This window comes from Brassica oleracea, chromosome C4, assembly GCF_000695525.1.
Source record: "Brassica oleracea var. oleracea cultivar TO1000 chromosome C4, BOL, whole genome shotgun sequence".
In the NCBI taxonomy this organism is placed as follows: Eukaryota; Viridiplantae; Streptophyta; class Magnoliopsida; order Brassicales; family Brassicaceae; genus Brassica; species Brassica oleracea.
Window position 1 is genome coordinate 42565303 of NC_027751.1, and position 22686 is coordinate 42587988.

The 22686-nt window shown below is 30.3% G+C and overlaps 3 protein-coding genes and 1 pseudogene across 3 annotated transcripts; 1 reads left to right on the plus strand and 3 right to left on the minus strand.

Moving 5' to 3' along the window:
• Positions 1–391: 391 nt before the first annotated feature.
• LOC106337520 (B3 domain-containing protein REM14-like) lies at positions 392–2732 on the minus strand. The gene is made up of 7 exons (XM_013776623.1): positions 2660–2732; positions 2284–2566; positions 2018–2127; positions 1652–1922; positions 1451–1545; positions 910–1359; positions 392–830 (listed from the first exon to the last, which is right to left on the minus strand). The coding sequence occupies exons 1-7, from the start codon at positions 2717–2719 to the stop codon at positions 564–566; spliced, it is 1536 nt and encodes a 511-aa protein (XP_013632077.1). The 5' UTR covers positions 2720–2732; the 3' UTR covers positions 392–563.
• A 1817-nt stretch (positions 2733–4549) lies between these two features.
• On the minus strand, positions 4550–6627 carry LOC106337521 (annotated as a pseudogene).
• Positions 6628–8670: 2043 nt separating this feature from the next.
• Positions 8671–10006, plus strand: LOC106338936. Its single transcript, XM_013777797.1, has 2 exons — positions 8671–8991; positions 9065–10006. The coding sequence occupies exons 1-2, from the start codon at positions 8671–8673 to the stop codon at positions 10004–10006; spliced, it is 1263 nt and encodes a 420-aa protein (XP_013633251.1).
• Positions 10007–21815: 11809 nt separating this feature from the next.
• LOC106337525 (B3 domain-containing protein REM12-like) lies at positions 21816–22668 on the minus strand. The gene is made up of 2 exons (XM_013776627.1): positions 22293–22668; positions 21816–22217 (listed from the first exon to the last, which is right to left on the minus strand). Exons 1-2 carry the CDS (start codon positions 22653–22655, stop codon positions 21966–21968), a joined length of 615 nt encoding a protein of 204 aa, XP_013632081.1. The 5' UTR covers positions 22656–22668; the 3' UTR covers positions 21816–21965.
• Positions 22669–22686: the final 18 nt, after the last annotated feature.

Genomic DNA, 22686 nt, shown 5'->3' on the forward strand with positions numbered 1-22686 from the left:
TGTATTGCCTTATAGAGAGTAGACTTTTTATTTCAATGAGCAAATTACAAAATACTTATTTATAACTAATTGTGTACTTAAAACACTTATTAAAATTTTAATATTTATTATTATATATAATATTACCACAAATATTGAATTTAATAATTGGAATACTTATATATATTTCAAAATATTTAAATTGACTATTAATTTCGGATTTTTCGGGTTACCAGTTCAGGTTCGGTTAATAACACTTCGGATTCAGATATTTTTTGTACCACCCTACAAGACCCGTTCGGGTATTTTTATGTTTCGGGTCGGATAACGGATCGGGTTTTTCAGTTCGGGTTCGGTTCGGATTTCAGGTTCCGAATTTTTTGCCCAGGCCTATTTGTAAAGTTATTTTTCGGAGAAAAATAGATTTCTTAATCTTTATGCATTTTGAAACAGATCCCGTTGACAAAAGAAAAACATTCACAAATCCCAAACAACAAAAAGGCCAACGTTGATTCATTTTAATTCGTCATGGGAACTTAAAGAAAGCTAAAACATCTCCTAAAACATAGTACACAGATACAGTTTCATTCGGTCTCATGCTTTACCTTAGAGCAGAACTTGAGGATACAACTTTTGTCTCCATCCCATATCAGCTTCACAATGATAGATTCACCTGTCTTCACACAGTTAGCTTTGAAGAATTCTTGCCAACCTCCTACCAATCTTATTTTATCAATATTAGTTTTCCCAGACCGCAGATCCGTAGACCACTTGACACCGTTTTTGTCCAACAGTCTCATTTTAGTTTCCTCATTGATGCCGTGCCACCTGGTGAAGCGTAAAGGAAGAAACTGCAAAAAAGATTCAAAATAAAGGATTCAGGACTGAACAGAATGTAAAACGACAAAGGGCTTCAAGTGATGCACTAACCAGTAAATACTTTTCAAGATTGAAAGGTCTAAAAGTAAGTGTCACAAATCGGTTTTGGGATTGTGAAGATGAAGCTTTCCATGTCGATCTATGCTTCTTGATTTGTTTCTCATCTTGGCTCCCCTCTTCATCGCTTTCTGGTTCTGTGGAAAGAGACTCCACTTCATTAGCTTTTAATGAGCAATCTTCTTCTTCTTCTTCAGTCTCTTTAGATGACAAACGTAGAGCCAGAGTTCCTCCTCTTTTGATCAGTTTGAAAGTGGAAGAACTTCCAGCTCTAAGTCCATTTGCACTACAGAAACTCCTCCACCCTTGTGTGATATACATAGTTCCGCATGATCTCTTTCGTTTCAGATTTAGCTTCCATGATCTACCCTTTTCATTCATTAGAACAATCTCTCCACATCTTGCCTCTAGACCATTTTCCCTTGAAAATTTCATTGGAAGACCCTGAAAAATTCATTTATAATAATACAACATGAGTTCTATCCAATTCACACCATTGGTATATTTTATCATTCAAAATTAATAGATTAGATACCAGTGTGTCATAACGTAGGGTTGCACGCGAGATATTAGCCACAAAACAAGAGGGATCTAGTGAGGAAGACTCTGCTTTGTTCCTCTGAATCTTCTCTGAAAAAAAAACAAATCAACTAGCAGTCAAACTGATTCTCTCTACTTACAGACCCATGTTCCAAAACGAGCACCATTAGTATGACAAAGAACACAAGCAACTCACCGATGTTTCTCTCTTCTAACTCTGACTCTGTGGAGGACAAACGAAGAACCGGAGCTCTCCCTCTCTTGATTAGTTTGAAAGTGTAGACGCCTCCAGTTTTAAGACCATTGGCAATACAGAAACTTCTCCACCCTCGTCTGATGTAAGTAGGTCCAGATAGCTTTTGTCTTAAAGCCAAAGTCCATGATTTACCCTTTTCATTTATCAGAACGATCTCTCTTCCACATCTTGTCTCTAGACCATTTGCCCTCACAAAACTCCTTGGAAGGTTCTTAAAATTCATTACAATACAACATGATTTTCTTATATATATATCAGATTTTAGTATATGTTTTTTCTCGCTTGTTCAAATGAAGAGTAGAATACCAATGAGTCATAGCGTAAGGACGAAGGCCAGATATTAGCCAAAAAACAAGAAGGATCTAGTGAAGAAGACTCTGCTTCTCTTTTTGAATTCTTCTTCTTTGGAATATTCCCTGAAAAGAAAAGAATAAAACTCACATGCAAATACTCAAACTAAATCTCTCTGCTTCGACATGCATATTACAGTTTAAACTTTGTTAGTTGAGCACATTTTCTTAAAAGCCAGTATGAGATTCAGAGTTTTAGACAGAGACAGAACACAAACTCACCGAAGTTGTTCTCTTCTTCTGAACACGACTCATATTGAATCTCACAGCCAGTGGGTCCCAAGAGTGTTACGTGGAAAGCCATGTCTTTCTCTTGCTTGAAAATGAGAATGTCGCCGATACGAAGATCGTGTGCAAGAGCGAACTCTTTCCAACCGTCAGTGAGTTTCTGGCCATCTTCTATTTTCACTTCCCAGGTTATCTTTGACGCGTCTGATCTTAGCTTCGTCGTATGGTGCTCGTTTTTTGCTTCTATATACTTGACGAAGAAGGCTACAGGAATTGTCTGAAGAAACATGCAAATACAAAACCAAACCCATTTCTCAGTTAGCTTCTCTGAGAGACATAGACAGATATAGAAAAGGGAAATAGAGAGTACCAAGTGGCTGTGGAAGCCAGGAAGAAGAGGCTTGAAGAAACGTTTGTTCACCATCCTCATAAACTTCAGAAACTCTGAGGCTTCAGTTCTTGGAAAAAATAATGTAATAACCCAACTTGAAGACAGCGATCATTTATTGTAGAGCTTCTTTCTTTTTGGTTGGTTAAAGTCAAACAAGGGATCTTTAATGCTCTTATTTATTGTACAGCTTCTTCTCATCACTTCTTCTCATCACTTTAACATATTTTTGTCTAAATATTTGCATTTATTAGTCTCCTGAGAACATAACTTTGACGACAGGAGCTGCTTTGTCATGTTCATTAATGGACTTCAAAGTGAAAGATTCTCCTAACTTTAGGCCATTTCGCTTCACAAAACCCATCGCAACCATTTTCCAAAGCTAGTTCGGTGTTCCGATCGGATTCGGTTCGGTTCAGATTTTTGGTAGCGTTCTCATAAGTCGCATTTGACTAGCATTTGGTTCGATTCTTTCCGAGTTAGGTTTGGACCAGATCATAACCAATGTTTAAAACATTTCAAAAACATTTTAAAAACGGAAAAATCCTATTAAAAACTTTGAAAAACTTTGAAGCTTTTACACTAATACTTTTAACTTCAAAGTGACGTTTGTCACAAAAAACCTCTAAAGTCAAAAATTGACCGGTTGTACATATAAAAAGATGATGTGTCAAGTTTTTTTCAAAAAATTAATTAATTATTTAATTAATAATATAAAATAAAAAACAAATTCAGAAAATAGATAAAAATCAGAAAATTAAATAAAAATTCAGAAAACCAAAAAAAATTAGATATTAAATAAAAAAATCAGAAAATTAAATAAAGATTTATAAAAATAAAAAAATAACTAAAAATTAAAAAAAAATATTAAATTAAAATACAGATAAATAAATAAAATTCAAGAAATTTAGAAATTTAGAAAACTCAAAAATTCAAAAAATATTTTTTTAAATCACAAGTTTTTTAAAAAAAAATATATATCATATCATCGTTGACAATAACAGTTTCAAATATATCACCAATGACGATGTTGATTTCTCACATATAACCATTAATAATAACGTTTTTGGAATATCTCCAATGATAATTTCTGACATTATCGTTGAAAATGACAAAAAATACTTTTTTTGAATTTTGATGTTTTTTACTTTTTCTGTATTTTAATTTGATCTTATTTATTTTTCTAAATTTTTAGTCAATTTTTTTGTTTGTATTTAATTTTCTGATTTTTTTTTTAAAACTAAACTTTTATTTAATTTTCTGATTTATTATTATTTTTTATTTTATTAATTAAATAATTATTTTTTGAAAACAAAGCTGAGATATCATTTTTTACCTGTTTAGCCGATCAACTTTCATTTTTGGAAGTTTTTATGATACAAATGTCATTTCGAAAGTTAAAAGTGTTAGTGAAAATACTTCAAAGTTTAAAGTGTTAGTAAGTTACACTTCCGAGTTTCTTATGCAATTTCCACTTTTTAAAACTATTTAATTTGACCAAAAATATATATTTTTTTAATGATTCCAAAAATGTAATTAAAAATTTGTCAAAAATATAAATCAGTTCTATTAGAATTTAATTATTTTATAAATATTATATCTATGTATAATTTTTTTTTTTGCAGAAGATTCAAATCAATCAACATTTTAGGTAAATTGAAATATCTCAAGTTATATAAAATTTAACCGATCAACATTTTGAACTAAAGTTAGTCTAACGTTCACAAATCCCACAAGTAGGCAATTAGACTTCTTGAGTTAAAGCCAATCATTACAAATCTCACATAGAACGAAAGCACAAGCACTTGATTTAGTTAAATTTGTCTTGCACAGTGGGAACTTACAAAAAGCTTAAACACTAACACAGTTTCATTATGTCTCATGCTTCACCTTAGAGCAGAACTTAAGGGCACAACTTTTGTCTCCTTCCCATATCAGCTTCAAAACGATCGATTCACCTATCTCCACACAGTTAGCTTCAAAGAAATCTTTCCAACCGCCTACCAATCTTACTCTATCACTTGTTTTCTCAGACCGCAGATTCGTAAACCATTTGACACCGTTTTTGTCCAACAGCGTCATTTTAGTTTTCTCATTGATGCCATGCCTCTTGGTGAAGTGTAAGGGAAGAACCTGCAACAAAGATTCAAATACAAGATTCAAGACTCAACAGAATGTAAAAACACCGATGGTTTGGAGTGATAGATACTAACCAGTTTATAACTTGTGAGATTGGAAGGCTTAAGAGTTAATGTCACAAAGTTGTTATCGAATCGTGAAGAAAAACGTAGAACCAAAGTTCCTCCTGTTCGGATCAGTTTGAAAGTGAAAAAACATCCAGCTCTAAGTCCATTGACCCTACAGAAACGTCTCCATCCTCGTGTGATATACATATTTCCACACGATCTCTTTCGTTTCAGATCTAGCTTCCATGAAGTACCCTTTTCATTTGTCAGAACAATCTCTCCACATCTTGTCTCTAGAGCATTTGCCCTCACAAAACTCTTTCGAAGATCCTGAAAATTCATTATAACAGAACATGGTTTTGATTAAATTTATAATGAAAGAATTTGGCTCAAATTAGGAGTAGATACCAGTCTGTCATCTTGGAGGCTTGAAGGCGTTACATTAGCAACATAACAAGAGTGATCTAGTGAAGAAGACTCTGCATCTTTTTTTGGACTCTTCTTCTTCTCTGAAAGAAAACTCTAAATCAATCCATGTGGTAATGTAATAGTCAAACTTAAATAGTTAATGTAATAGTACAACTCACCCAAGTTGGTCTTGGTCCCTTCATCACTTTCCGGTCCTGTGGAAAGTGATTCTACCTCATCACCTTCTGAGCTCTCTTCTTCTAAGTCTGAGCCTGTGGAGGACAAACGAAGAACCGAAGTTCTCCCTCTTTTGATTAGTTTGAAATTGTAGAGACCTCCAGTTTTAAGACCATTGGAACTACAGAAACTTCTCCACCCTCGTCTGATGTAAGTAGATCCACATAGCTCTTGTTTTAAAGCTAGCGTCCATGATCTACCCTTTTCATTCATCAGATTAATCTCTCCACATGTTGTTTCTAGACCATTTACCCTCACAAAACTCCTTGGAAGGTTCTGAAAATTCATTACAATACATACAACATATTTTTGATATATACCATACCTCAGTTTAATACAATATATTTACAGCATCACTATCATTTTTTAGTATTTTTATTTTTTTCAAATCAGCAGTAGAATACCAGTTTGTCATGACGTAGGGTCGCGGGGGAGACATATGCCACAAAACAAGAGGGGTCTAGTGAAGCAGATTCCGTTTCTTTTCTTGGATTCTCTTCTTCACTTTCTTTTTCTCTGGAATATTCCCTGTAAAAGAAGAGATAAGTCTCACATGCAATTACTCTAACTGATTCTCTATACTTCCGTATGCACATTTCTTTAATGTCAGTCAAAGGTTCATTGTCACGCGCAGAGTTAGACGGAGACAGAACACAACTCACCGATGTTGTTCTCTTCTTCTGAACACGAGATCATATTGAATCTCACAGCCACTAGGTCCCAAGAGTGTCACGTGGAAAGCCATGTCTTTCTCTTGTCTGAAAATGAGAATGTCGCCGATTCGGAGATCGTGCGCAAGAGCGAACTCTATCCAACCACTAGTCAGTCTCCGGCCATCTTCTATTTTCACTTCCCAGGTTATCTTTGACGCGTCTGATCTCAGCTTCGCCGAATGGTGCCCATTTGTTCCTTCTATATACTTCAAGAAGGCTACAGGAATTGTCTGAAGCAACATGCAAACACAAAACCAAACCCATCTCTCAGTTAGCTTCTCTGAGAGACAGACATAAACATATATAGAAAAAAAGGGAAAGAGAGAAAGTACCAAGTGGCTGTGGAAGCCAGGACGAAGAGGCTTGAAGAAATGCTTAATCACCATTTTCGGAAGCTTCAGAAGGCTTTAAGAACTCTACTCTGCAATCCCATGGAGAAAATAATATAAATAAACCAACTAGAAGACGACGTTTCATTGTCCTATTTATTGTATATCCGGTTTCTTTCGTTATATGTATAGACCTAGGACAATGACACCAAATTTGATATAAAAATTACAATAAATTTGGTATTTTGATGTTATAATTTTTTATCATCTTTAATGATGACATCAAATTTTACACCAAATGTAAAATCATATATTATTTGGTGTTTTTAGTTTTTAAAGTTTTATATTTTTATTATTTGTAATTAATCAACATTATCTTCTCACATTTAAATTATTAAATAATATTTTTTATTATTTGTAAGTGATAAATAATAATAGTCATTTAGTGATTTATTTTGAAAATAAAAATTAAAATTTTTTTTTTAAATATTTGAAAATAAATAAAAATATAAATAACATTATATATTTACAAATTTGATAGCAATAAATTTTTTTATTAAATGAAATATAATAAAATATAAAATTTAAAGATTTGGTGTGATTTATAGTGTTACACCATTCATATTTTATTTAGAAATTTGGTGTAACACTATTCATCACACCAAATCTTTAAAATTTATATTTTATTATGTTTCATTTAATAAAATTGGGGTGACGATCTATTTCTCCCTGAGAAGTATCATATATCACTAGATACACACAGACTTTTGACCCCGTTCTATTTCCCCACAAAATTAAAGTTCGAATCCTATATCCCCCAATTCGAAAGATCGAGTTCTTTTCCCCCATACCGTCGAATTTAAACATTGCAATACACATAGGTTTGAATTAGCGCCGGTTTACTGTTGATCATTTAACCGTAATCTATTGTTGCCCAACAAAAACCGCGATTTAACCGAAAAGATCCGTTTAAGATCCAATTAAAACCCGATTATAACCCAATTGTTATTGGTTTAACCCGAATACATAACCCCCCAAATCCCCAGTGTTCTTCATCGACAAACAAACCCTAGAAAGATTTACCGGCCTATTTCAGTTGATTACAAGTAGAAACAATGGAGACAGTTGGTGAAAGCACGATTCCTTCACTTAGGGATGAATCAGACGACGAAGAAGAGATGGAGAGACATGCTTTCCGGGTTGAAGAAGATGTAGCTGCATTCATCAACGAACCTCCCATCCGGCATAACATCTATCCCGATACCGAGACTGATAGTGATACAGATGAGGAGAAAGATGGTGAAGAGCAACAAATGAAACGACAGAGGACAAGAGAGCGTTATCGAATCAGAAGAGGTGACGGGAATCTCTTCGAGGGCCAAGTATTCTTCAATGGAGTTGCATTCAAAGAGGCGGTATTGGACTACGCTCTGAAGACTGGTCACAATATCAAGCAGTATAGGTATGACAAAACCAAACTTGGTTTTAGTTGTGTTGGTCGGAATGTAGATTCACACTGTCAGTGGCGTGTTTATTGCTCGAGTAAAGGAGAACCAGAGAGATGGTATGTTAAAGTGTACAAGAATGAACACAGTTGTGTTCCAAATGGAGAATGTGAGATGCTTAAGGTCCCGGTGATAGCTAGGTTATTTGTTGATAAGATAAGAGAAGAACCAAAATATTTCATGCCAATGAAGATAGAAGAACTGATCAAGGAGAGGTGGAAGATCACGGTTTCTAGAGCACAATGTCAAGCTGCCCGAAATAAAGCAATGGGGTGGATTGAGAAGGAGTATGATACTCAGTTTGCTCGAATCCGAGACTATGCTGCCGAAATTCTTGAGTCAAATATCAACTCTTAGAATGGAGAATGTGAGATGCTTAAGGTCCCGGTGATAGCTAGGTTATTTGTTGATAAGATAAGAGAAGAACCAAAATATTTCATGCCAATGAAGATAGAAGAACTGATCAAGGAGAGGTGGGAGATCACGGTTTCTCGAGCACAATGTCAAGCTGCCCGAAATAAAGCAATGGGGTGGATTGAGAAGGAGTATGATACTCAGTTTGCTCGAATCCGAGAATATGCTGCCGAAATTCTTGAGTCAAATATCAACTCTTAGATGGAAGTCGAGACCAAGAGAAATGAGGAAGGAAAAGATGTGTTCGACCATTTCTATGTGTGTTTCGATGTGCTTAGGAGATCATGGAAAGCTATGTGTAGACCTCTTATTGGGATGGATGGCACATTCTTAAGAGGGAAAACTAAAGGACAGTTGTTAGTGGCTCTTGGTCGAGATGGGGATAATTCAATCTACCCCATTGCTTGGGCAGTTGTTCAAGTAGAAAATATTCCAAATTGGATGTGGTTTGTGAAGCATATCAAGACAGACTTGGGTTTAGGAGATGGTGATGGATATATTATGGTCTCTGATCGTCAGAAGGTAAGCTTTGATTGTCATGTTATTTTTTTAAAAAATATTAATTTTTTTTATGTTTGTGTGTGGTCGGTTTCAGGAACTGATCAAGGCAGTTCAGTTGGAGCTTCCGAAGATGGAGCATAGAATGTGTGTTCGACACATTTATGGAAACGTGAAAGCTAAACATGGAAAGAAGAGTGACATGAAGCCATATATTTGGCAACTTGCATGGAGCTACAATGAGGCGGTGTACAAGGAGAATCTAGATAAGCTTTTCAACTACGACTCAGAGGTGTATGCAGATGTGATGAAGACTAATCCAATGACTTGGGTTAGAGCTTTCTTCAAGTTGGGGAACTATTGTGAGGACGTTGAGAACAACTCAACCGAATCTTTCAACGCCTCCATTGTTTGTGCCCGTGAAAAGCCAATGGTACCAATGTTGGATACCATTGCACGTCTTGCAATGGTGCGTATCGCTTCTAGATATCTGATTGCTCAAGACCACAAGAGCATAAGCACACCTTACGTGGTTGATATACTTGCTTTGGAGCACAAAAAAGCATCAGAGTGTACTATTTATAGAAGCACAAATGGTATGTGGTTGGTGAATGTTGACTCATGTTCTTACCGTGTCAATTTGGAGAATCGAACATGCACGTGTATGAGGTGGGATATCACTGGGATCCCTTGTGAACATGGATACGGTGTCATCTTGGATAGAAAACTAGAGGCTGAGGATTTTGTGTGTCACTGGTTTCGGACGACAGTGTGGAGGAGGACATACGAAGAGGGCATAACACCATTGAGAGGAGCACGATTTTGGCCAACTTCTTCAGCCCCTGAAGTGCATCCAGCTCCTGAGCCATACCAGCCTGGTCGCAAAAAGAAGAAAGACAACAAAAGGAAAAAGGGCAAAAATGAGTCTCCTGTGAAGAAGAAGCCAAAGGCGTTGAAGCGCATTATGCATTGTGGACTTTGTGGTGCGCCTAACCACAATATTCGTTTTCATAAGGAGGGACCCCATAAGAAGGTATGATTCATTTTTCCTATCCTCTATATGGTTCTCCTTTCATAACTTACATAAGACTTTTTTTAATTTTTATAGACTAACAAGCTGAACCATCTCAAACTTTTGCCAGTCAAGGTGAATCCCCTGATGTTATTTATCGGTAACTACAGTAGGACATGAAGTGGAAGAAGTATTTTTTGAGTTGTGTCTTCTCTCTTTTTCGGCTTATTTTGTTGTTGTCATCTTCATGTATGATGAACAAGAATCCTTCTACTTATTTTGGTGTTTTCTTCCTTATGTATGGACATGACTCGATCATGTAGGTTATAACCAAGAATTTTTCGGATTTGTTTGTGTTGTCATCATGTTTGAGTATCATTCTCATGTATGAAAATACCAACAATTTCATTAAACAACATAAAAAGTCAAGTACAACAACATACTACTTCATAGCATTAAACAACATTTATCGAAATGAAATCCATCACACAAGCTTAATGATGACAAACCCAACAATACAAGCTATTACAACACCAGCACACATCTTTTTCATGCTCCATTTCGCTTCCATTAACACTTCATCCATCTTGTCGAAAAGCTCTGTCTCTAGCTTCATCTCCATCTTCTCAAATACCTTCTTCTCACTTTCTCCTCGTTCCATCATAAATTCTTTCACCAATTCTTCAAGATTACTCATTTTGTTCTTCAGAACATTAATCTCTTCTAACAATGCCTCATCCACCCACTTGAAGAAATGATTATCATTCTCAAGCTAAAATCGATCGATCAAGTTATAATCTGAGTTATTTCACAATCAAATCAATAAGAGTAAGCATTACCTTTTTTTGAAACAGCATAAGAACACCTATGGTAACGACGATACGGATTATTGTCTGATCTTGACATCAAAGTCGAGATTTCATATCCGCACCAACACTGTTTTGGGACACCCATGACCCTTTTCCTTGAACGCACCATTGACGACCCACTTGAAGCTCCAGAAACATCACTCATCTTTCAATTTCTTTTTATCTCTCCCACAAATCAATTTCCCCAATTCGATTTTGTTAGGGTTCGTTACTTTACTTGTTTTAGGAATCGGGGTTTTTAAAGACTAGGGTCGGGTTTTTAACTGGGTTTGGTTATGTTTAAAATGGGTTTATTTTGGTTCCATACTGGTTCACCCAAGTAAACCATTAAATTCGACGGTATGGGGGAAAAGAACTTGATCTTTTGAATTGGGGGGATATAGGATTCGAACTTTAATTTTGTGGGGAAATAGAACGGGGTCAAAAGTCTGTGTGTATCTAGTGATATATGATACTTCTCAGGGAGAAATAGATCGTCAACCCAATAAAATTTGGTGTAATACTATTCATATTATACCAAATTGGGTAGGATAATATAAAATTTAATATTTTGTTAGAGATAAAATTACACCAAATTTGATGTTTTGGTGTTTTGTTGGAGATGGCTTTACTGAAAGAAAAAAGGTCAATTCTGAATTCAACAATTTTCGTCATGATTTTTTTCTACCTCAACTTTGATTTCATCTTAAACTAACATTATTTCAAATAAATTACTTGAATTATCAATTTTGATTTTGGCTTAGTTTGATAGCTCATGTAATCTATACTAATAAAATAGACTAATCGAGGCTCCAGAGAGCATCCATATCGTTTTAGAAATCTTCTTCGAAAATAAACCATGTGGCATGACTAATATTATTATCTTATTACTCTAAATCACATTATCATACTACACATTATTACCATATATACATTAAAACATACGAAAATATAACTAAATCTACATTTAAATTTGTAAATATATAATATGCGAATTATATATACAATAATAAGTAAATACACAATTTAAAAAAAAAATATAATATAAAAAATAATATTAATAAGTAAATACATAATATAAAAATAGAAAAAAAATATTAAGCATTAAAATTTATCTTAAAATGTAAATACACAATTTAAAAAAATAGAAAAAGTACATTAAACCTTAAAGATCTATCTTAAAATATAAAATATAGATACTAAGTGAACATATAATATACGAAAATAATATTAATAAGTAAATACATAATATAAAAAATGGAAAAAGTACATTAAGCACTAAACATGTATCTTAAAATGTAAAAAAATAAATAAAGAATGGAAATATTACATTAGATATCTATCTTAAAATATAAAAATTAAATACATGTAAATATACATTTAAATATGTAAATATATAATATACAAAAAATAATAATAAGTAAGTACATACGAAAATATAAGTAAATATACATTTAAATACGTAAATATATAATATACGAATTATATATACAATAATAAATAAATACACAATTTAAAAAAAATATTTAATATACAAAAAATAATATTAATAAGTAAATCCATAATATAAAAAATAGAAAAAGTACATTAAGCATTAAACATTTATTTTAAAATGTAAATACACATTTAAAAAAATAGAAAAAGTATATTAAACCTTAAACATTTATCTTAAAATGTAAAATATAGATATTAATTAGTGTGAATTTGCTGAATATTCATAAGAGACAAAAGAACGAAGAATATAACCTTTATACAGTAATTCAAGATGGATGAGACAATTTGCGCAAAACATGATCAAAATCTCCCTCCAGGCGCGTGCGCTTAATATTGAAATGCAGAAGATAAAATTATCATACTATACTACACACTATTTAGTATAGTCACACGAATAATTTCACTCTAACTATACTATATTTCATTTAGAATAGTATGGCAATTGATGTTGGTTACCAACATAATGAAACACAACCAAATAAATCCTAAACCCGCAACCTAAACCCAAACTCTAAACACTAAACCTTAAACTCAAACTCTAATTTCTAAACCCAAATGGTAGATCCTTAAACCCTAAACCCAAACCGTATACCCTAAACCCAAACCCTAAACCCAAATTCTTAACCCAAACCGTAAACCATAACGGAGCTACCTAAACCCTAAACCATAAACCCAAACCCTAAACACAAATTCTTAACCCAAACCGTAGACCCAAATGGAGCTACCTAAATCCTAAACTCCCCTAAACCCAAATTCTAAACCCTAAACCCAAACCGTAAACCCTTAACCCAAACCCTAAACCCAAATTCTAAATCCTAAACTCAAACCGTAAACCCTTAACCCAAACCCTAAATCCAAATTGTAAAACCAAACCATCACCCATAACGGAGCTACCTAAACCCTAACCTTGAAGGTCTAAACCCTAAACCCAAACCTTAAACCCAAAACCCCCCTAAACCCAAACTCTAAACCCTAAATCCAAACTGTAAACCATTACCCCAAATCCTTAACCCAAACCCTAAACCCAAATTGTAAAACCAAACCATCGTCCATAACAGAGCTACCTATATCCTAAACTTGAAGGTCTAAAATATACTATATTTCATTTAGAATAGTATGACAATTGATGATAGTTACTATATTGATGAATGGGAAAAGGAGGAAAATGGAGAGGTGAGGAGCAGGAGGGGAGGAGGAAGAAGGAGGAAGGAGGAAAGATAGAAGTATGGAGGAAAGGAAGGAGGAATGGAGAGAGAGACCGGGGAAGGGACGGGAGGAGAGAAAGAGTAGAAGGGAGTGTAAGAGTGAAAGCGTCATAGGAGGAAACTATAATGAATAGATTAGTATACTATAATGTAATGTTATTCAAATATTGTATGAAAGCTATATAAACTGTCAATACAAACATGTACGTGAATCTCCATTAACTTAGAGCATTCATTCAACACAATAGCAAAATAATACCCTTTATAAAGAATGCAATTTCAAAACGCAAATACACATTACCACTCAATGTATAAATTAGGTGAACTATTCTATTTTAATATAGTATAGTATAAACTTCGATCGAAATGTTTAAAATATCCGATTAAAAATTTCCAAATTATGATATATGTAAAAAAAATATGTATGTTTTTGCCAGCATAGTTAATTGAATGAATTATGTTTGACATAAAAGCTACATACCAAAAAAAATTGACAGGGGGAGAAGGAAAACAAAAGAAATGAAAGAAGAAAAAGAAAGATGAAGAGATGATCAAACGGCTGAGGATGATCAAGGGTAAGTGATGTAATATTACATAAGATATACAAAATATTATAGCATGCTTGTTACTATGTTCATAAACCTAATTTTTTTTTCTGCTATGGATATGTGTCCTTTTTTTTTGTTATAAAATTTGTAGATTCGTTAAATCTAAGGATTAATTGATCCATGTGAACTACAAGAGACGTTTCTTTCCTAGCGCTACGGGCTAAGCTATCCGCCTGCTTGTTCTGCGTTCTTGGGACATAGATAATCTCTGCACAGGAAAAACTCTCTTTCAAGCTGTTTATATCCTCCAAATAACTTGCAAATGCTGGCCAATCATCTGGTGTTGAAACCATCTTCACCAATTGAGAATAATCCGTTGCAAACGTAACCTGAAATTGTCGTAAGTTTTTCATACATTCCATTGCCCATAACAAAGCTTCCATTTCTGCATGAAGTGGAGAAAGGGACGCCCGGACATTCCTTGCACCCATCAAACCCGCAAATCCCTCTAGAGTACTATACTATCCTTGTCCTGAGAAAATATCATTGTCTTTCCTAGTTCCCCTATTAAGTAAATATATAATATACGAAAATAATATTGATAAGTAAATACATAATATAAAAATGGAAAAAATACGTTAAGCATTAAACATCTATCCTAAAATGTAAATAAAAAATGGAAATATTACATTAGACATCTATCTTAAATTGTAAAAATTAAATACATGTAAATATGCATTTAAATATGTAAATATAATATACAAAAAGTAATAATAATTAAGTACACAATTTAAAAATAAAAATACTACATTAAAAAGTATTATACAATATAAAAAATATAAATACTGCATTAGTCAAAATAGAGTTGGTATAAATTAATCTATCAATAATAGGAATCCAAAAGAATGTAAAGGAATTATCTTTTAATTGTAAACATTGCATTAATTTTCTTATGAAATTGTTAAATTTATAGAATTATTATTTTATAATTAATTATCTATTTTTCATATTAAAAACTAAGTGTTTTCCATATACCGTGCACATAAATATATAAATCTATTTATCAAAAGAAGCCACATGGTATTAAAAATAGGTAATAAATAAATACACAATAAAAAAAAAGTTTATATATAATATCAGAAACATAAATATTACATAAAACTTCTATCGTAATATTATCATTCGATATCATAAAAATAAAAATATATAATAAGTAAATATTCAATATAAAAAATATAAATATTACATTAACATTTGAAAATCAATATAAAAGCAAGAAAAAATAAACAATATAAAAAATGGAAAAACTAAATTATACATAGATCTAAAAAAATATATATTAAAATAAATAGTAAGTAAATATGAATATAAATATTACATTAAGCATCTAAAGTAATATTAAAACTAGATCTATCTGCGCAACCGCGCGAATTTTTGTTTTCATTTATTTTTATATAAATATTTTGTTTTCAATTCTAATTTGGTATATATTATAATATATGTGTCTATCAATTTTTAAAACATAATAAGTTTACTGCATATTGTTTTCGTTGAATAAATTGTTTCAAATTTTCACATGTATTTGTATCTTCTTCTATATATATATTTCGAATTATTATTTCATTATTAAAATTGTAACTATATATATAAATATTAGTAAAATATTATTTTATTGTCATATTCAAAGATATTGTAACATTTCACAAATTTAGAAAAAATTTTAAAAAATAAAATTTTCGCTTCATAGATTTATATTATCGAGTAAATAATTAAACATTTAGTTTTTGTTTAATTTTTAAAATAAACTATATAGTTTAAAAGTTGTTTTCATTGGTTTAAGCTAATAAAGATTAACCATTGTTAGATATATGATTTTTGTTATTTAAAAAAAATATTTATAATTTTAAAAGTTAACATCGATAAATATTTAAATATTTAGCATATAGATGTATAGTATCTATAAATCCAATGGATCATCTATTGTTTAAATTTAATTATTGATAGTCCAATAAAAATTTCTGGTAGGCCCGAAATTTAAATGATAAGATTATATATTAAATGTAACATGACGTTCCAGGATTAAGTTCATTAAGTCCATTTTTTAAAAAAATCACACATGAATTTCAGCAAAAAAAAAAAAAATCACACATGAATCAATGTTGTGACTTCTGTTTTAATATATAAGATAAGTAAGTTAATAATATAAGAAAATAATAATACTAAATAAATATAAGTATAATATAAGAAATATAAATATTTCAATAAACATCTATCATGTTATTATAATTTGATATAAAGCAAGAAAATTAGAATAGGTATATATACAATATAAGAAAAAGATAAATAATAATTTAATATAAAATATAACGATTGAAAAACTAAATTAAATATCTATTTGAAAAATGTATATCAAAAAATATACAATATAAGAAATATAAATATCACATTAAACAACTATCATAATATTAAAATAAATAAATATACAATATAAGAAATAAAAAACTACATTAAACATCTATCTGAAAATTGTATACTAAAATAAATAATAAGTAAATAAACTATATAAAAATAAAAATATTACATTAAACATTTACCATTATATTACCATTAGATATAAAAGTAATAAAATTAGATTAAGTAAATAAACAATATAAGAAACAATAAATAATAAGTAAATAAACTATATAAAAATAAAAATATTACATTAAACATTTACCATTATATTACCATTAGATATAAAAGTAATAAAATTAGATTAAGTAAATAAACAATATAAGAAACAATAAATAATAAATCCCTTTATAAAAAACAATAAATAATAAGTAAATATACAATATAAGAAATGGAAAAACTACATTAAACATCTGTCTCAAAAATGTATAATTTTACAATTTTATTATTTCCAAATATTCTAAGTAAATTTATAATATATAAATCAATAGTTAATAAATATACAATATAAAAAATAAAAATATTACATTAAACATTTATCATAATATTATCATTTAATATAAAAGAAAACAAATTAGAATAAGTAAATATAGAATATAAGAAAAATAAACAATATGTAAATATACAATATAAGAATTAGAAAAACTAAATTAAACATCTATCTAAAATTTTTATAATAAAATAAATAATCAGTAAATATACAATATAAAAATATAAATATTACATTAAACATCTATCGTAATATTAGGATAAGTTAATATGCAATATAAAAAAACAAATAATAAGTAAATATGCAGTAGAAGAAATACAAATATTACGTTCAAAATTTATCTCAATATTGTTATTTAATATAAACGGAAAATATTAGAATTAATAAATATACAATATAATAAAAAAACTAAAAAATAATTAAATATACAATATAAGAAAAATAATATTACATTAAATATCTAGCGTAATATTAGTATACGTAAATATACAATATAGAAGAAATAAATAATAAACAAATATATAATATAAGAAGTAGAAAAAGTATATTAACTATCTATCTGAAAAAATATATTTTAGTATTACCATTTGATATAAAACAATAAGAATAGTTAGATAATTAACATTTGAAAATTAATATAGAGCGCGGATAAATTCCTAGTTTTTCTAATAATAAATAGTCAGTATATTAACTATCTATCTGAAAAAATATATTTTAGTATTACCATTTGATATAAAACAATAAGAATAGTTAGATAATTAACATTTGAAAATTAATATAGAGCGCGGATAAATTCCTAGTTTTTCTAATAATAAATAAACTTTAGTTTAGGATGAAACTGACACAGTAACAAAGTTGAGGTTGGAAAACGCACAACTAAACTTGTTAAAGTTGGAATTGATCATTTTCGTGTTTATTGAATACTTGATTTCTATTAGAGATGTTAGATGATCCATAGTATGTTTATGGCGATTTTTTTTTATTTTTCAAACCATGGGGACTGACCTGCTACAGATTACAGCTCTAGAACATATTTCTAAGCCCGTACTGATTTGTCTAGCGGGCTTGCCCATTGGTTATAGAAAATTTGATTCAAAAATTGTTTGAATGTGGAAATCCCTTTAGTTTAACGGTTTAATTGATAGTTTTATAATGTTTTTACTCTATAAAGTCTGAGTTTCAAATCATAGAAAAAAATGAATTATACGGATCAAAAAATAAAATAAAAAACTATAGAAGATTTTCAGTACGGTGTAATCAAACGTGAATCTTCATAAATCATATAAACTGTTGGCTTAAAAAATATTTTTGTTATTTTTCATTGTGATAACATAATTAGCTAATGTTAAAAAACTGTTTGAATATGTTGTGTGAAACTTCATGAAATAAACTAGCATCTCTAAAACTTATTGTCAAATTTTCTTGTGGAAAACAAATGAAATATTTCATCGGCATGTAACTATTTCCATTCATAGAAAAATTAACCAAAAATTGACTGATGTTTGTAATTCTGGCAAGAGCTATATTCTGTTAGGCTCTGTTAAATTCCAGTTTCAAGTCTTTATTCGATTCATATGGCTTCAAGCCACTATGTAAAGATATATACTTGTTGATGCACTTACATTATTATCTACCAAAAATGTCTTATGTTATGCCATTACGGCATTGAAACCTGGAGCCGTACGTCTATTTTCAGTTACACAGTACCTTCAGTACCTTGAATCTTGGCGTCCCAAGAATCAGTATTAGATACATCAGGGACGGCCGCATCTAAGCATTCATGATCGGGCGCGATCGCTATTAGGGTTTTGAGATCATTAAACCAATAACACAAGATTTTAATACAATAACACAAGTAAATCCGTACGATTGAATAACACTTGATTTGATACAGAATTTATGAATCATTAAACCAATAACACAAGATTTTAATACATATCTGAAAATCATAGAACCAATAACACTAGATTTAGTTCGGATTTTCAAATCCATTAAAATACAACAACTTATAAAACTGAAATCTTCTACTTTATTCTCAACCGAGATCTATGAAATCAGATCTACCATAATCTGATCGCTTTTTATGAATATGCTAAATATTGTATCCTGGCATAAATAAATTAATATAAATATTTCCTAATTTTCACAATCTTAATATTTCTATAATTTCGACAAGTAGAAAATGGACATTTTAACTTATTAGTTTTCGTCGTTTATGGTTTTCGTAGTGCCAAACTCATGTTTATACCGTTTGCATATTCTTGTCGGAGGTTTATCTATCTAAGAACAAAAATAATTAGAACAAAACATGTATTTTGTCAATTGTTTTGAATGAGGGAATATGTATTTATAGAATAATGTGAATGTATTCCTGATAGATTTCTGACGAATTACAAAAATTTCAATATATGGATATATTGTTTCTCGGATATCCGTTCGAGAACTTCGTTTGAAAAGCAATTTTTCATCGGAAATCCGTTCGAGAAATTTTTGACAAAAAGAAAAATTCGTCAAAAAATCCCGCTAAATTTATGACAATTTCAGACAGGTTGATATTTCGTCGAAAAATCCCGCTAAATTTGTTTGTATTTTGTAAGTGATTAATTTGTCATCTTCTCTTTTGAGGAATTTTTCACCAGTTTAAATACGACTTGTTATTTCAAGACATAGTCATGATTTCGTATTTTTTTATTTAAGTTCTTTTTATAATTTTAAAGGTTTTAAGAAAAATACGGACCATTTGGATGAACTATATATTATTATCAGCTTTTTATAGATTTAGAGTAAGCTTTTATAGGGCGTCTATTACTATCAGATTTTTAAATTAAAACTTAAGTTATTATTAATTTCTTTAACTTCTTTATATTATTAATATATAACTAATTAATACTATCAATAATTAGTAGTTTGTTAATTTTTATTAATTCTAAAAGTAATTATCAATTTACTATTTTAAAATAATTTAATCTTTCATTTATTCTCTAATATTTTAATTTTATATTAAATTTGATTTAAAACTAAATTCAAGTTATACAACAAAAAGTTACCATTATCTATTTTAATAAAATAAGTAACTCATATTTCTATTACAAAGTTGCTATATAATTTACTGTCTCTTACCATATAATTATTACTCAAAAGTTACATCAAATCACCGTATATACTGCAACTCAAGTATAAGATTTAATTAGTTTTTAGATTTGGTTTAGGTTTAGTATTTATGCTCAAAGTTTATCTTTCTTTTGTCAGCTTAATACTCTGTCTTAATACTGTCTTAATACTCTGTCACTAGGATAAGACCTGCCTTTGCGCAGGGTGAGCTCATATATAAAAATTTAAAATATATAGCATTGACAAATTAAATATGTATATGTGTTTGATTTTTTTTAATATGCATACAGTTATGTTTTCTTTATAAAATCATCTATATGTTGGATTAAGCATTTGTAATTGTAATTTTGGACCGAAATCTATTTTGAATTTATGATGAGCTTAATCGATTTGGGCTTAAAATTTTTATTACCATGTTTATACCTATAAAAACAATAATATGGTCATCAAGTAAATTTTTATTACAAAAACAGGTTCTACAATTTTTTTAATACTTTACTTTAACATCACTTAGAACCATTTTAATGGTTTTAGAACCAGCAGCGTAGTATTATTTCCAAAATCGATTTACTTTGACCTTGGTCTTCCACATAGTTTTGAAGGGTTTCAACTGGATAAATTGATGAAGCCCATTTTGTTGCTTTAAGTCGTTAGCTGAATATATATATATATATATACAGGCCCATTTTGTTGCTTTAAGTCGTTAGCTGAATATATATATATATATACATAATTTAATTTGAACATTTATTAAATAAAAAACCATATTAATACAATTTTATGATCATTTGTATCTTGTTATAACAAAACAAATTAAGAATTTTTAATAATTTATTGTTGTTTTTAAAAATTCAAAATGTAACATATAAGAAAAAATATTTTTTCTTTTTTAATTATATGGTTAATATGATTGTTTAATATCTTTTAATAATATAAAATTAAAAAAAAAAGAGCTAAGATACAAAAATTGTTATCAAAAATTTATTATTCTTAATCATTAATTGTCATATATATGTTAATCATATTAGGTAATTCCGTAACTTTTATTTAAGGAAAATGCGAAAATATTTTTTTGTACACTATTTATCAATTTGATAGTTAGTTTAATAAAAGTATAATATAAATTAAGATGAACCAATCTATTTTTCTAAAAATTCTGAATTTTATTTTCATTGTGACACGTGGCTACAAAACAATATTGTAATGTTCTTCAATTAATATATAAGAGATTGTATTGTTATGGTTTAAGGTTTGGATTTAGCATTTAACTTTCCTTTATTTAGTCATATGTTGTCTCACCACTGTGAAAGTTTTAAAAGTTGAGTTTGGCTATAAAATTTAGGGTTTAAGATTTGGATTCCGAATTTATGATTTATCTTTTCTTGATTTAGGATATCAAACGGACATAGACTTATTAAAAAAGTTTCTCATATGGAAAATGAGAAAGTGTTAGGGTATGCCAAAAAAACTGATTAACGAAAGACAATTGCTTGAACTTAATTGAAACGATGCGATAAGATGAAAGTTTACCACGTTCAGAACTAAACGTTCAATAGAAACAAACTTGGACAAGAGACAGCTTGTCCAATAACATGAGTCACAGTTTCATGAAAATATATGAGATATAATCATATGGCCATTTCGATATTAGTTATTTATCAGAACCGAAAAACATAACAATATGAGATACATAATCATATGGCCATTTCGATATTAGTTATTTATCAGAACTGAAAAACATAACAAACGAAAAGAAAGAAAAAACATAACAAACGAAAAGTCTTTGTTTGATGGGAAGACTAATGGCAATTCAAATGCTTTTAATTAAAACAATTTTTCTCAGTTCCCGGAGTTGGGACTGAACTTGAATACTGGACCTGTGTCCTCTTCTTCGTTAATGAATACTAGGCTGAATGAATCACCTAACTTTACACCATTAGCCTCACAGAAATTTCTCCAACCAATTCCAACAGCCACGGTTCCATCTCTTGACAAAAGACATCCCCACCACTTCATTCCATCCTTGCCAAGCAAGGTTATCTTTCCAAGCTTCTTGATGCCAATAGCTGTCACGAATTCACTTGGAAGATGCTGCAAAATATATAATTTATTTAAAATACAATTTCTAATCCACCTCTTTTGCAATAATTGTTTTAATAAACTTACCAATGTACATGCTTTGACATCTTTAGTTTCAAGGGCCAATGTCACTACTCGGTTTTGGACGATTGAAGACGTATCAGTACTTCTCTCTTTCTCCATGGCTTTTGAAGGCTCACCTCTCTGCTTTCTGTCACTGGCAGACTCTGTGTTGACCAAGCTGAGCATAGGAATTTCATTTTCCCATACTAACTCCAAGGTGAAGTATTCACCCGTCTTTAACCCGTTTGCTTTAGCAAACTCTTTCCACCCCTTTCCAAGACACAGTGAGCTTCCGGATCTCTCCTCGTAAAGATTCACTTTCCACTTTACACCATCTTTTCCTACCAGAGTTATCAGCCCTGGTTTGGTCATGCCATTTGCTCTCATAAATGGCACTGAAAGATACTGAAAAATGTTT

Bases quoted from the DNA above. Each gene is read 5' to 3' on its own strand.
- LOC106337520 (XM_013776623.1), bottom strand. From the start codon at position 2,719: ATGAGGATGGTGAACAAACGTTTCTTCAAGCCTCTTCTTCCTGGCTTC. The intron at 2,567-2,659 runs GTACTCTCTATT...ATGTTTCTTCAG, and splicing joins CTGGCTTCCACAGCCACTTG to ACAATTCCTGTAGCCTTCTT. The intron at 2,128-2,283 runs GTGAGTTTGTGT...TTTTCTTTTCAG, and splicing joins AGAAGAAGAGAACAACTTCG to GGAATATTCCAAAGAAGAAG.
- LOC106337525 (XM_013776627.1), bottom strand. From the start codon at position 22,655: ATGAGAGCAAATGGCATGACCAAACCAGGGCTGATAACTCTGGTAGGA. The intron at 22,218-22,292 runs GTAAGTTTATTA...TATATTTTGCAG, and splicing joins ATGTCAAAGCATGTACATTG to CATCTTCCAAGTGAATTCGT.
- LOC106338936 (XM_013777797.1), top strand. From the start codon at position 8,671: ATGGAAGTCGAGACCAAGAGAAATGAGGAAGGAAAAGATGTGTTCGAC. The intron at 8,992-9,064 runs GTAAGCTTTGAT...GGTCGGTTTCAG, and splicing joins TGGTCTCTGATCGTCAGAAG to GAACTGATCAAGGCAGTTCA.